Consider the following 15,000-nt stretch of genomic DNA (forward strand, 5'->3'; position numbering starts at 1 on the left):
ATGTAAATTCGGGAAAAGAAAGATTTAATACATGAAAATAGACTTCGATACAACCAGAGGAGTCGCCCCCTGGTGGTCAGGAGAGAGAATGCAGCTTTAACACATGACGCATAGACTTCTATACAACCAGAAGAGTCGCCCCCTGGTGGTCAGGAGAGAGAATGCAGCTTTAACACGTGAATCGTAGACTTCTATACAACCAGAGGAGTCGCCCCCTGGTGGTCAGGAGAGAGAATGCAGCTTTAAGATAGACTTCTATACAACCAGACATCACTGACAGTGTGTACACTACTCACTGCGGCCTTCAGCAGGCAGGTGTCCTCTCCGAGATAACAGAGGTCTCCTGAACAACTCGTCTCCATCCACAGGTGATCCCCGTTCAGCGCGTTCTCCTGCAGAGCAGACGGAGAGAGAGAGAGAGAGAGAGAGAGAGAGAGAGAGAGAGAGAGAGAGAGAGAGGTCACGTTAAACCACATGCAAATAAACCCTGGTCAGTGAGCGGTCAGTGAGCGGTCAGCGAGCCGAGCTCATGATTGCCGCCGCCGAGGAGCCGAAAGGTCATTTCAGCACTCGTGTTAATTGAAGGTGCAGATTGAGACGCACAGCGGGAGGCGGAGAGCAGTGTGAAAACACACACACACACACACACACACATCTCGAGTGCACTCGGCTGCACGTGTGTGTGTGTGTGTGTGTGTGTGTCAGTAAGAGGACGTCATGAGTGTTAAACTAAATATTCTACGGCTGCTTGTTTTAGGCCATATTGTTTTATTGTGTTGTTATTGTATTACTTGCGTACTTGCTTGCTTACTTGCATACTTGCTTGCTTGCTTACTTGCTTACTTGCTTGCTTACTTGCTTGCTTACTTGCTTACTTGCATACTTGCTTACTTGCTTACTTGTGTACTTGCTTGCTTACTTGCTTGCTTGCTTACTTGCTTGCTTACTTGCTTACTTGCGTACTTGCTTGCTTACTTTTAACTGATGACATCAAGGAAAGTAAGAATCTGGTGATATTAAAAAAAAAATTTAAAGACATGACTCTGGACAAGTACAGACGTATCAGCATTGATGACGCATCATAAGTAACGGGTAATGTGGACAAGCTTTTTTGTTTTTGTTTTGTTGATTGTTTTATGTATATGTAGGTATGTGTGTGTATATATGTTTATATGGGTGTGTGAATTTGTATGCATGTGTATATGTGTATATATAGGTATATGTATATGGTTCTCTAAAATAAGTATTTTCATGAAAGCATAGGTTAGGGCACTTATAAGCTTGATAGCTTCAGCCTTGACCCTTTCGGTCGGCCACTTTCTTCTTTTGTTGAAATTTTGATTTTTGTATAGTATTGCTGATCGAAATAAACTAAACTAAACTAAAAAACTAAATTACTTGCTTACTTGCGTACTTGCTTACTTCCTTGTTTACTTGCTTACTTGCTTACTTGCGTACTTGCTTGCTTACTTGCTTATTTGCTTACTTTATTATACAATAAACATATTTCTCCTTATTTGTTGCCTTTTTTCTCCGATGTAACGTCATATATTTATATATTAATTATTATAATGCTGCAAACGTTGATGAGAAAAGAGTCGGATCTCTTTCTATCACAGAGAATCACTTTCAGTGGCCATTTGTAAGCATTTCCTCTTCCAATATCGGATATTATAGGAAAACAAAAAGAAAATCTCCTCTTAGTCACTTCCTGATTCATTGGCTTCTAAAAGGAGCCCGTAAAGCTGCAGTAAATCAACCCCTTTATATTAATGAGTGAGGTGTGTGTGTGTGTGTGTGTCGTGCAGAGCTAAAGGCCAGCGGTGACGTGGTGGAAGTGTCCCTGCAGACGGAGCCAGAGGGGAACCTCACATGTGGAGTTTGTTAATAAAGATGGTTTTTTAAAACGTAATATTCATTATTGATGCACGATTCCATCGGGGTCCGACTTCAAGTATATATATATATAAATATATATATATTGTTTGTCTTCTTATATGAACCTCCGTCTGTGACGGTCTGAATCACATATTAATAAAAGTGTGTCTCTAACACGCTGATTGGGGATTTTTGCAGAGACTATATGTAAAATCGTTTTGATGAAAACGAATGAAATACAGATAAAAACTGTGGAATATTTACAGATGTTTTCTATTATTAAAAAAATATATTTATAGTTATTTCTGCTATTATTTAACCGTATCACTTTTATTACTCTTATTAATTCTCACTTTATGTCGGACAAGAGACAAACACACTTTGGATCTTCTGTATGTTCAACAAATGGAAAATGTACAATAAAGATGACAATAAAGACGACTTTGACTTTGTGTTGTTTGTACTTGAGGAGGTTGGATCGTCATGACAATGCACCGCTGGGGTAAAGACTTTAGATTATTTCATGAGGACGAAAGTCACAGATTTGAGCTTATTGCTGCTGAAATGTGAACCGTATGCAAAACTGCACACGCGAGGGAATCACAGGTATTATGTTCCGTTTTTAATCACATCGATTTCAAAAGGAAGAGAAGCTGCCTCGCTGCGTTATTTTCCACAAGGTCATCGTCGTTTGGGCTTCAGCGTTTTCAATGAGCTGAAAGTGGAACGCAAAATAAACCACAGAAAAAATATCCCATCCCGCCAAAATAAAACAACCTGAACTCCGATGTGTCGCGTGATTATGCAACCGGGTCGCACGCAAGAAAAACAAGAAAATAAAAAGACAATATACAAACGAGTGTGTGTGTGTGTGTGTGTGTGTGTGTGTGTGTGTGTGTGTGTGCGTGTGTCTGTGTGTGTGTGTGTGTGTGTGTGTGTGCATGTGTGTGTGTGTCTGACCGTCCAGTCCATGCAGGTACGCAGCTCCTTGTTGGGCCCGTTGGAGGCCGGAGGCAGAGCGAGGTGAGGAGGACCGAGGTGCTGGAGGCCGGAGCGGGAGATGGCCTTCCTGTAAACAACAACAAACAACAACAACAAATGACATCAGCAATCAAAGAACAGAAAACGCCCCCCCACCCCCCCTCTCTCTCTCTCTCTCTCCCTCCCTCTCGCCACAGAGGGAACTAGATTTCGGTATAATAATTGAGTATGCACATTAATTATTCACGGGACGCGCCCACATCTCAGCTCAGCTGGTGGAGGAGAAGTGAAACAGCTTGAAGGAGAAACGCCAGCAGCACCTTAGGGTGACGAGGCAGATCTGTTCCCTCAGAGCATGAGTCAGCAGCTCTTCCTCTCCATGCTTCATCCTCTCTTCCTCTCCATGCTTCATCCTCTCTTCCTCTCCATGCTTCATCCTCCCTTCCTCTCCATGCTTCATCCTCTCTTCCTCTCCATGCTTCATCCTCTCCATGCTTCATCCTCTCTTCCTCTCCATGCCTCATCCTCTCTTCCTGTCCATGCCTCATCCTCTCTTACTCTCCATGCTTCATCCTCCCTTCCTCTCCATGCTTCATCCTCTCTTCCTCTCCATGCCTCATCCTCTCTTCCTCTCCATGCTTCATCCTCTCTTCCTCTCCATGCCTCATCCTCTCTTACTCTCCATGCTTCATCCTCCCTTCCTCTCCATGCTTCATCCTCTCTTCCTCTCCATGCTTCATCCTCTCCATGCTTCATCCTCTCTTCCTCTCCATGCCTCATCCTCTCTTACTCTCCATGCTTCATCCTCTCCATGCTTCTTCCTCTCCATGCTTCATCCTCTCTTACTCTCCATGCTTCATCCTCTCTTACTCTCCATGCTTCATCCTGTTCCTCTCCATGTTTCATCCTCTTCCTCTCCATGCCTCATCCTCTCTTCCTCTCCATGTTTCATCCTCTCTTCCTCTCCATGCTTCATCCTCTCCTCCTCTCCATGCGTCATCCTCTCTTCCTCTCCATGCCTCATCCTCTCTTACTCTCCATGCTTCATCCTCCCTTCCTCTCCATGCTTCATCCTCTCTTCCTCTCCATGCTTCATCCTCTCCATGCTTCATCCTCTCTTCCTCTCCATGCCTCATCCTCTCTTACTCTCCATGCTTCATCCTCTCCATGCTTCTTCCTCTCCATGCTTCATCCTCTCTTACTCTCCATGCTTCATCCTCTCTTACTCTCCATGCTTCATCCTGTTCCTCTCCATGTTTCATCCTCTTCCTCTCCATGCCTCATCCTCTCTTCCTCTCCATGTTTCATCCTCTCTTCCTCTCCATGCTTCATCCTCTCTTCCTCTCCATGCGTCATCCTCTCTTCCTCTCCATGCTTCATCCTCTCTTACTCTCCATGCTTCATCCTCTCTTCCTCTCCATGCTTCATCCTCCCTTCCTCTCCATGCTTCATCCTCTCTTCCTCTCCATGTTTCATCCTCTCTTCCTCTCCATGCCTCATCCTCTCTTCCTCTCCATGTTTCATCCTCTCTTCCTCTAAATGCTTCATCCTCTCTTCCTCTCCATGTTTCATCCTCTCTTCCTCTCCATGCCTCATCCTCTCTTCCTCTCCATGCCTCATCCTCTCTTCCTCTCCATGCTTCATCCTCTCTTCCTCTCCATGCTTCATCCTCGCTTCTTCTCCATGTTTCATCCTCTCTTCCTCTCCATGTTTCATCCCCTTACTCCAAATTTTTTTTTTTTGCAGAAGTCTTGAATTAGAAGCCACAACTTTTATAGTAAATGGGTAATTATGTGAATGAAGGTGTGTGTGTGTGTGTGTGTGTGTGTGTGTGTGTGTGTGTGTGTGTGTGTGTGTGTCCGTCAGTGGAAAAGCTTGCCCAGGAGTATCTGACCTCCCTGTTGAAAGTTTCAGTGGCCGTCTCTCTAAAATTATCCGCCAGGACAAAGAGGAGTTGACTTACACACAATGTAACCTGATGACACACCCCGACAAACAAACACACACACACACACACACACACACGCACACACGCACACACACACATATATGCATGTACTCGCCCTCACGACTCTTGGGATAATAATAGTTTTGCGTGGGTGACACGGCGCACAAATGCAAGGGCGTATGGTGACTGGACATATGCCACACTCGCACACACACACACCCACACACACACACACCCACACACACACACACACACCAGCGTTTTACAGGTGATCAACACACACTTTCATTGAAACCAAAAGGCAGAAAGATAACGTTGACATGATGTAACAGACGGACTGAGGCTCCACGAAGTTAAGGGTACTCGGGTACTTTCAATGTTTGTTGTAATTTAAAAAATCCACTAAAAGAGGAAGTGAACATTTTGTTACTTTTTCACCTTTGACCTCCCGTACTTCCTGTTGAGAGCACACGCGTTTCCCCCCCGAACGCGGTGGATTAATGAATTGGATATTTTAGGTGTGTGTATGTGTGTGTGTGTGTTTTGTCAGAAATGGAAGTCAGAACAGTAGCATTGACGTACTCGTCCCAAAACAAGTTAAATGGCAACGCACACTCAAAATACGCTCACACACACACACACACACACACACACACTCTGATTTGGGGGTCGTAGGTCAACACTATATTTGAGTGAGTCCTAATCTACTAAAAGCACACAGGATCACAGGCATTAAGGCTACAAATCTAAACACACAAAAAAAGGAGGAAATATGTTTTGGGCGCATACAAAAATACACACACACACATACACACGCAGACAGACAGACAGACAGACACACACACACACACACACATTTTGCCTCCGAGTTATTTTAGTAGATCCGTTGTTCTCTGGATGTTAACCGAAAAATGAGAATAAAAGGAAGCAGAGGAACGATGAAGGAATGAGAGGCAGACACACACTGAGGACTCCACCAGCTGGAAGGAGCTAAAGCAGACAGACAGGCAGAGAGACAGACAGACAGACAGGCAGAGAGACAGAGAGACAGACAGACAGGCAGAGAGACAGAGAGACAGGCAGAGAGACAGACAGACAGAGAGGCAGAGAGACAGACAGGCAGGCAGACAGAGAGACAGACAGTAAGACAGGCATGCAGGCAGACATACTGTAAGACAGGCAGAGAGACAGACAGACAGGCAGGCAGACAGAGAGACAGACAGACAAGCAGACAGGCAGAGAGACAGACATCTGTACGACCCAAAAGTGTCTTTCTCCATGAGTCTCCTCATCTAATAAGTCACAACTCGGGTACAGAGAGAGAACAGAGGAGCCAAGTGTCCCAACACCTCCTCTCCTCCTCTCCTCTCCTCCTCTCCTCTCCTGTCCTCTCCTTTCCTCTCTCCTCCTCATCTGGTACTAACTACTCATCACTCCCCTCTCCTCTCCTCCTCTTCCTCCACTCACGGCTTTTTTTTCTTATTATTTTTCAAATCAACATCACCATTATCTCTCCCCCTCCTCTAACCTCACTATTTTCTTTATTTCCCTCCTCCTCCTCTTCTTCCTCCTCCTCCTCCTCCTCCTCCTCCTCCTCCAGCAGAGGTGGGTTGTCGGCGTTGCCATGACGATGGCACAGCGGGCGCATCGGCAGCTCATCCAGTAATTATATTGGAAGAGAATCGTCTCTCTCTCTGTGTGTGTGTGTGTGTGTGTGTTTGTGTGTGTGTGTGTGCGCTTCGCCAACTTTAACAATAAACTGTAAGTAAATGCGGTTACTTCGACAGAGGCCTCGTCACCCCATGTGGGTTGACTCACACACACACACACACACGCGGCCTACACACTGCGGATGATGTAATCCGTGTAATTCCTCCACTGTTTTCTATCCACGGATCCTCGGTAACGAGGGAGAGGGGTCAGCGTTACTACAGTGGGGTTTTCAGGTGATTGAGGTGTTTCCCGTTAACGAGCTTAACGAGCCCACGCACCCGTCCAATCGGGTCGGCTCGCTGGCTCCTGTGGGCGTGGCGACCCCGAACAAAAGTCACCGCCACACGAAAGGAGACATTACAAACTCAGAGTTCAGCAGACGTTGACCTGCGCGGTTTCTGTTTTTTTGTTTTTGTACTTTTGTAAAAGCAGCGAGAGAGAAACCACATGTCCATCCACACACTGAGCCGCTCGCTGAAAAGAGAGACGTGTGCAAAACAACCTCAGGTTGTGAGCTCCACTCCTCAAACGGGGGGGGGGGGGGGGGGGGGTTCGTCTCATTCAGATTCAATATATTTGGGTTTTTGGGACTTTTGGCCGCATGAAACTATTCAAACGTAGACAGGATGTTTCTTTGAAGATGTGCATGTCACTGATTGGTTACTGAATGATGAACAGAATCATGAACGTAAGAATTAAAGAATTATGGACATAAGAATTATAGAATTATTAATTATTACAGGTATGGTTATTACAGGTATGATTATTACAGGTATGGTTATTAGAGGTGTAGTTATTAGACGTATGGTTATTACAGGTCTGGTTATGACAGGTATGGTTATTACAGGTATGGTTATTACAGGTATGTTATTACAGGTATGGTTATTACAGGTATGGTTATTAGAGGTGTAGTTATTACAGGTCTGGTTATTACAGGTCTGGTTATTACAGGTCTGGTTATTACAGGTATGGTTATTACAGGTATGTTATTAGAGGTGTAGTTATTAGACGTATGGTTATTACAGGTCTGGTTATTACAGGTCTGGTTATTACAGGTATGGTTATTACAGGTATGGTTATTAGAGGTGTAGTTATTAGACGTATGGTTATTACAGGTCTGGTTATTACAGGCATGGTTATTACAGGTATGATTATTACAGGTATGATTATTACAGGTATGATTATTAGAGGTATGTTGAGAGTAGCCTGGACGCTCCTGTGTGTGGGGACATCTGGATGTACAAATGTACATAATGTGAACACCAAAGGAGTCAAGTGGCCTTGAGAAGCCAGATCAGGTCGCATGAAGTCGTATCCCAATAATAATAATAATAATAAAGTGTCAAAAGGTGAACACGCTCACCTGGAGCCGAAGAGCCGGTGAAACCAACGCACTTTAGTCCCCCTCCTCCCCCCTCCACGTCCGTCTGCTCCGTCATTTATCATGATGATCCTCTTTCTCTCCTTCTCCCTCTCTCTCCCCCTCTCTTTCTCTCTCTTTCCCTCTCTCTCTGCGTCCTCGTCTCCTTCGAGGTGAATCAACTCATCGTTTATTTCTCTGCACACTCGCAGCGACAGTCAAGTAATTAGGCCAATCAACGTGACGGACACCGGACACCGCTGCCGTGTGGGTGTGTGTGGGTGTGTGTGTGTAGGTGTGTGTGTGTGTGTAGGTGTGTATGGGTGTGTGTGCGTTTTCTTGATTTGGGTAGAGCTCACAGCGGCTATAGGGCGGAGTTACGATTTACCTAAAGTTTATGTTCTAGACTGAAGACGCCCTAGTGAGTGAGTGAGTGAGCGAGAGAGAGAGAGAGCGAGCAGTGGTGTCCGGTGACCTATGACACTGGATCCTCCAGACCTAAGCTCCGCCCTCAACGCTCCCCCAATGTGTTGGATTAAAGGTGATAAACAAGGCTTATGTTGCTGTGATGTCATAGATCTGTGGTGCTGTGATGTCATAGATGTTGTAGGATCTGGGTGTGTAGTAATAATAATAAATAATAAATCATTTTTAAAAGTGTCTCTTCTTTCCATCCACTGCTTCCTATGTCCTGCCTCCTCCTCTACGTCTCCTTTCCTCTACAGGTGAACGGGCTCTACTTTTGGAACATTGCACAAGAGATGAGAAACACACACACGCACACACACAGACACACACACAGTTGTAAGAGGCACATTTAGCTGCACAGAGATGATACAGGGATTATTTTAGGCTTTTACGTTGATGGAGGATTTTAATTCTCGACAGTGGAGATAATTTCTTCTTTTTTTTAATGCGTTCCGGAGGATTTAAATGTCTCCTCGTAACCCAAAAAAATAGAAATACTGCTGAACTGAAGCATGTTATTCCTAGTCTGACATGAGAGTCACTGCTGCAGGTCACGTGACTCTGTAGGCGAATCGATGGAGGCCGTCCGATAGGGATTCAGCCGACCAATGGGAAGAGGAGATGACATATCGGTGACTTCAGTCGTCCATCCCGGACGAGGTGAGCTCAGTTTGTTTGACGCTATAAATAATAAAATCATAAAGCCATGAGTACGGAAATAAAAGGAGATGCCATCGCTGCATTATCCAGCCGCCTCACAAACCCTCACTCTATTCTTCTGCTTCGTCTTGCTCCACTTCCGTTTCTTTATCTCTCTCCTTTCATTCTTCCCATTTTCTTTCCATCTCAAACCAAGTTCTCTACCTCCTTTCACTCTCTCTCTCCCTCTCTCTCTATGTGGGTCAATGTTAAAGGCTTGTTTGTTGCCGCTGGTGACACAGCATGCCCAGTGTGTGTGTGTTTGTGTGTGTGTGTGTGTGTGTGTGTGTGTGTGAGCCTCAGGTAATGGGGTGTGATGGATAAAGGTTGCAAACACACACACAGGCTTTATGAGACGGGATCCATGAGGGTCATTTATAATATACTGATGACAGGAAACACACACACACACACACACACACACGCACACACACAACCTTCACACGCCTTTCCTCCAAATAAATATGTATCATTCAAAACTCTTGAGAAAGTATTCAGACCGACGATAACAACACCTAATGCAGCGGCGCGCTGCGTCGGCCAATCAGAAACCTCTAAACTCCTGGTAGATGATGTATTTATTATTTAGTAATGTGAATGGTGGAGGAGGATTCTTATAGGATTATAGACACGTGTTTTATCGTCTAGTAAAACTTCAAACTCATGGAGCTAAAGTCACTTTTTGGATTATATTTAATCTACTCAATGTTAATCGGAAAAAATAACAACATTTGGAGATACCTGGTATTTATTTCGGCGCAACAAATACTCATACTGATTTTAGTTTATTAAATATGAAAACTAAGCGAGCTATATACATATATATATACATATATATATACACACATATATATATGTGTATATATATACGTATATATATATATTTACATATATATATACATGTATATATGTATACACATATGTATACATACATATATATGTATACACATATACATATATATGTGTATATATATATATATACACATATACAGGACTGTCTCAGAAAATTAGAATATTGTGATAAAGTTCTTTATTTTCTGTAATGCAATTAAAAAAACAAAAATGTCATGCATTCTGGATTCATTACTAATCAACTGAAATATTGCAAGCCTTTTATTCTTTTAATATTGCTGATTATGGCTTACAGCTTAAGAAAACTCTAAAATCCTATCTCATAAAATTTGAATATTTCCTCAGACCAAGTTAAAAAAAAAGATTTATAACAGCAAAACAAAATCAAACATTTGAAAATGTGTTTCCAGGTGTTTCGAGTTAATTAGACGATTCAAGTGATTTGTTTAATACCCTACTAGTATACTTTTTCATGATATTCTAATATTTAAGGATATTTGAGTTTTCTTAAGCTGTAAGCCATAATCAGCTATATTAAAAGAATAAAAGGCTTGCAATATTTCAGTTGATTTGTAATGAATCCAGAATGCATGACATTTTTGTTTTTTTAATTGCATTACAGAAAATAAAGAACTTTATCACAATATTCTAATTTTCTGAGACAGTCCTGTATATATGTGTATATATATATTTACATATATATATATACATGTATATATATATATGTATGCATCCATATATATATACAGGACTGTCTCAGAAAATTAGAATATTGTGATAAAGTTCTTTATTTTCTGTAATGCAATTAAAAAAACAAAAATGTCATGCATTCTGGATTCATTACAAATCAACTGAAATATTGCAAGCCTTTTATTCTTTTAATATTGCTGATTATGGCTTACAGCTTAAGAAAACTCAAATATCCTATTTCTAAATATTAGAATATCATGAAAAAGTATACTAGTAGGGTATTAAACAAATCACTTGAATCGTCTAATTAACTCGAAACACCTGGAAACACATTTTCAAATGTTTGATTTTGTTTTGCTGTTATAAATCTTTTTTTTTTACTTGGTCTGAGGAAATATTCAAATTTTATGAGATAGGATTTTAGAGTTTTCTTAAGCTGTAAGCCATAATCAGCAATATTAAAAGAATAAAAGGCTTGCAATATTTCAGTTGATTTGTAATGAATCCAGAATGCATGACATTTTTGTTTTTTTAATTGCATTACAGAAAATAAAGAACTTCATCACAATATTCAAATTTTCTGAGACAGTCCTGTATATACAAATATATATATATATATATATATATATATCACATAGCAGCGTGCGACTTCTAGACTCAGTCTGACCCCAAAGCACACACAAACACACGGGAACGTGACTGCATACAATAGCAGGAAGAAATCAACACTCACAAACACATACACACACACACACACACACGCAGTTACTATAGCGACGTACGGATTGTAGCGTCTCTTCTTCTTCTTCTTCTGTGGTTATTTATTGTGAATTTGCACACACACACCGATTATTTTAATCTGCACGCAGGCTTCTAATAATCAGTCGGGCCAAACGTGTGTGTGCGTAAATGCGTGTGTGTGTGTGTTTGGGGGGCGGGGGTTGTGAAGGGTGTTTTCGTCATGGCAACCCCACTCAGACTTCCTTCCCAGTTTTTCTCCCAGCATACAGCATTCCTCTCTCTCTCCGTCCGTCTGTCCGCACGCCGTGGCCGAGCCTCCGGTTCCACGTGAAGTCCAGAGCAACCTGTTCCATAACGGGACGTGAGGTTTCTGGAGGCGCCGCGAGGAGTCAGACGACTCCGTCAACAAGTGACGGCGCGCTGACAAACAACGCTGAAGCACAGACGCATTCAAATGAGTCAGTAATCTGCCGTGAGAGGGAAAATAATGCATCAATAAAATGTCATCTTGATGCACTGATTACTTTATGAAACGCGTATTCATACACATGAGCTCGCGGGGTTTCACTCCACTTTAATAAGTGTAATATATTTAATTACGGTCTACTTTTCTCCTCTCTGTGTGTCTGTGACAGCGAGTGGGTGTGTGAGAGCAGCTGCAGTCAGGCACACCATCCACTCCTATTAGATCACCCTCTTCACGCACACACACACACAAACTAAAAAATGCCACATTTGTTGTCCCTCTATTTCTTTTAAAGCTTTGTAAATTGGCTTAATCTGTGATAAAAAACAATCAGCTGTGTGTCAGTTGGTCAACAGGTTTTGAGCTCTTAAAATACATTTAACTATGAAAAATTAACATCACATTTTTTGTTGTGTGTGTTATAATGTGTGTGTGTGTGTGTGTGTGTGTGTGTGTATCCGGTTGTGAGGATGCATACAGGAAGCCGGACTCTTACCCTCTGACCTTCCTCCCTCTATTTATAAGCACCATCTCTCTCTAACAGGTCAGTTTGAACATCTCTGTGTATTTATTCTATCTGGTTGTTCATGATCCCCAGTGGATGAATCCCAACGACTCGTGCTTCACATGTTTGGTTCAGACATGAATTATAACTGTGATGACACCGTAACTTAACCAAAAAGTAGAAACATTTGGTATTTGCGAGTCGCATAAAAACGTGTTATTTTGTCTTCATCCGTTTTCCATGACAGCGAACACAAATTTTACCCTCCAAAAAGTAGTTTGGTATTTATCTATCTCTCTCTCTCTTTATACATAACATTTTTAATATATTTTCAACGGTATCTCTAGTCAAGTAAATGATGGGAAAGTCTCAACTGAAACGAACAGCTACGAAGCAATTAACCAAGATGAAAAGCCAACTGCAGCTTTACAGTAGCACACCTGATGATACACTGGTTCAATATATATATATATATATATATATATATATATATATATATACAAATCTCTCTCTATATATATAAATAAATAAATGTATATAAATAACTATATATATATATATATATATAAACAAATCTATAAATATCTAAATATATATGAATAAATATAAACAAATCTCTAAATATATAAATATATATAAAGAAATAAATATAAATATAAATAACTATATATATATATATACATAAATATATATGAATATAAAAGCAGGTTCAACGCTACATTATCGAAACACTGTCTCACCTGACACTGTTACACAGGCCACGCCTCTCACCTCCCACCTGCTCCCCTAGCATGACGAAACAAAGACATCTCTGAAGGACAAGGTGAGTGTGTGTATGTGTGTGTGTGTGTGTGTGTGTGTGTGTGTGTGTGTGTGTGTGTGTGTGTGTGTGTGTGTGTGTGTGGCCTACATTACGTCTCCTCTGAGGGTGGATGTGGAGGAGGAGAGAGAGGAGGGATTAGAGAGGAAGGGAGGAGGAAGTGAGAGTGAAAGAGAGAGAGAGAGAGAGACAAGAGGACACATGAAGAGGGAGTGAAGGAGAGAGCATCTGTAGGCGGTCTTGGCTTTGGTCAAAGGCTTTGGCTCCTCTCCTCCTGCTCCTCCTCCGTGTCCTGTTCCTCCTCCTGCTCCTCCTCCTCCTGCTCCTCCTCCTCTCCTCCTGCTCCTCCTCCGTGTCCTGTTCCTCCTCCTGCTCCTCCTCCTCCTCCTGCTCCTCCTCCTCCACATGTTCACTCTTTACAGCTCTCTCTCTCTCTCCCCTCCATAACTTCATCCTCATCCACCTACTATTTTCTCTTCTCCTTTTTTTCCCACTCACTCACTCACACTTGGTTTAAATTCAGTTTGTATTCAGAACGTGTTCAGTTGAAATGAAGCAGCAGCTCCAATAAAACAATCAAACAAACCACATCAGATGATAACGAGAGAGAGAGAGCGAGAGAGAGAGAAAGAGAGAGAGAGAGAGATTCAAACACACAGTCTGACATTTGAAATCCATATCATCTGATCTCCTCCATCATCTGAAAAGCTGCAGCCAGTGAACACAAACATGAGGAGATGGACACAAACATGTGACGGTGTGTCGGCCATCGTTGTGTGTGTGTGTGTGTGTGTGAGTGTGTGTGTGTCTTCTTCATTGCGGTCAGACAGAGAGCGCTTAAACATCCCGATTTCCCCTTTTATGGCCAACGACGGTGGTTTCCAACTTGTGGGATGCCGCAAATCTCCCAAATTATACTTAGAAAAGCACAAAATAGTCTTCTGGTGGTTTTGCCGTGTGACCGATGCCCGGTGGGGCGTTCGGTGGCGTCACGAGGAGGAGCCGCGTCAGCAGTTCCACTCGCCAGACACCTTCACCAACGACATTTCACTTGTATATAAAGAAAACAGGGTTCCCTGAAGGCATCACAGGGATACGTGTGAGGAGTATTTCCCGGTTTTATATTCAGGTCCCTAAAAAGTATTTTAAAAGGAATTTTACAATTGAACTGGCCAAATGTATTTCATGGGTCACACAATAAATTGAGTATCAATTATTACTATAAATATTATCAGAATTTATTCACATTAATGTGATTGAAAACAACCAGTTTGTGAGTTGAATGTCTCCATTAAGATTTTTTCAAATGGAATATCTTCAGGTAAAAAACACTTAAAACACTGCAGCAGCATGATCAGATTAGTGTAAATACCAATATTGATCAACATAGACTGATTATTTTACTGCACTATTAATGTGTGTTGATGTATTGAACAGCCAGAGTATTTATTGGTATCTGGTCAACAGTCAGATTCAGTTGCACAGATATTTTTTTATTATATTCAAATAAACACAAATTACTCAATACATGATTTAAGAGGCAACGCTGCTGTTTCAATATCTCTCTCTCTCTCTCTCTCTCTCTTTTGTTCTCTCTCTCTCTCTCTTTCCAGCAGAGTCAGCAGATGATCTTTCCCAAAACTCCCACTCAGAAAACCCACTCTGTTTCTATAAGTAGAAGAAAGGAGAGGACGAGAGCGAGTGAACTGAACCACGAACGGTCACAGTGGTGAAGAGTCCACTCAACACACACACACACACACAGGTTTGGAAAAAGAAGGAGAATAAAGGCGGCACGAGCCTGCAGGCGAACGTGAAAGACAAAGAAAGAAAGAACTTCCAAGAGGTGATAAAGCTGCATTTCGATAACAACAACAAC

The 15,000-nt window shown here is 42.1% G+C and overlaps 1 protein-coding gene and 1 long non-coding RNA gene across 11 annotated transcripts in view; both read right to left on the bottom strand.

Annotated features, from left to right (window-relative positions):
* Positions 1-15,000, bottom strand: part of dgki (diacylglycerol kinase, iota) — a 55,868-nt gene that overhangs the window by 28,709 nt on the left and 12,159 nt on the right. For all 10 annotated transcript variants that reach the window (XM_056424765.1, XM_056424760.1, XM_056424766.1 and 7 more), the window contains exons 2-3: positions 2,839-2,947; positions 297-392 (exon numbers count right to left, since the gene is read on the bottom strand). In XM_056424765.1, coding sequence (XP_056280740.1) covers positions 297-392; positions 2,839-2,947 — 205 coding nt within the window. The remainder of the gene's footprint in view (positions 1-296; positions 393-2,838; positions 2,948-15,000) is intronic.
* Positions 11,105-13,311, bottom strand: LOC130200454 (uncharacterized). The gene is made up of 3 exons (XR_008833016.1): positions 13,212-13,311; positions 13,042-13,087; positions 11,105-11,797 (listed from the first exon to the last, which is right to left on the bottom strand). It is a non-coding gene; the product is annotated as an uncharacterized LOC130200454 (long non-coding RNA).

This window comes from Pseudoliparis swirei, chromosome 10 (assembly GCF_029220125.1).
Source record: "Pseudoliparis swirei isolate HS2019 ecotype Mariana Trench chromosome 10, NWPU_hadal_v1, whole genome shotgun sequence".
Taxonomy (NCBI): domain Eukaryota; kingdom Metazoa; phylum Chordata; class Actinopteri; order Perciformes; family Liparidae; genus Pseudoliparis; species Pseudoliparis swirei.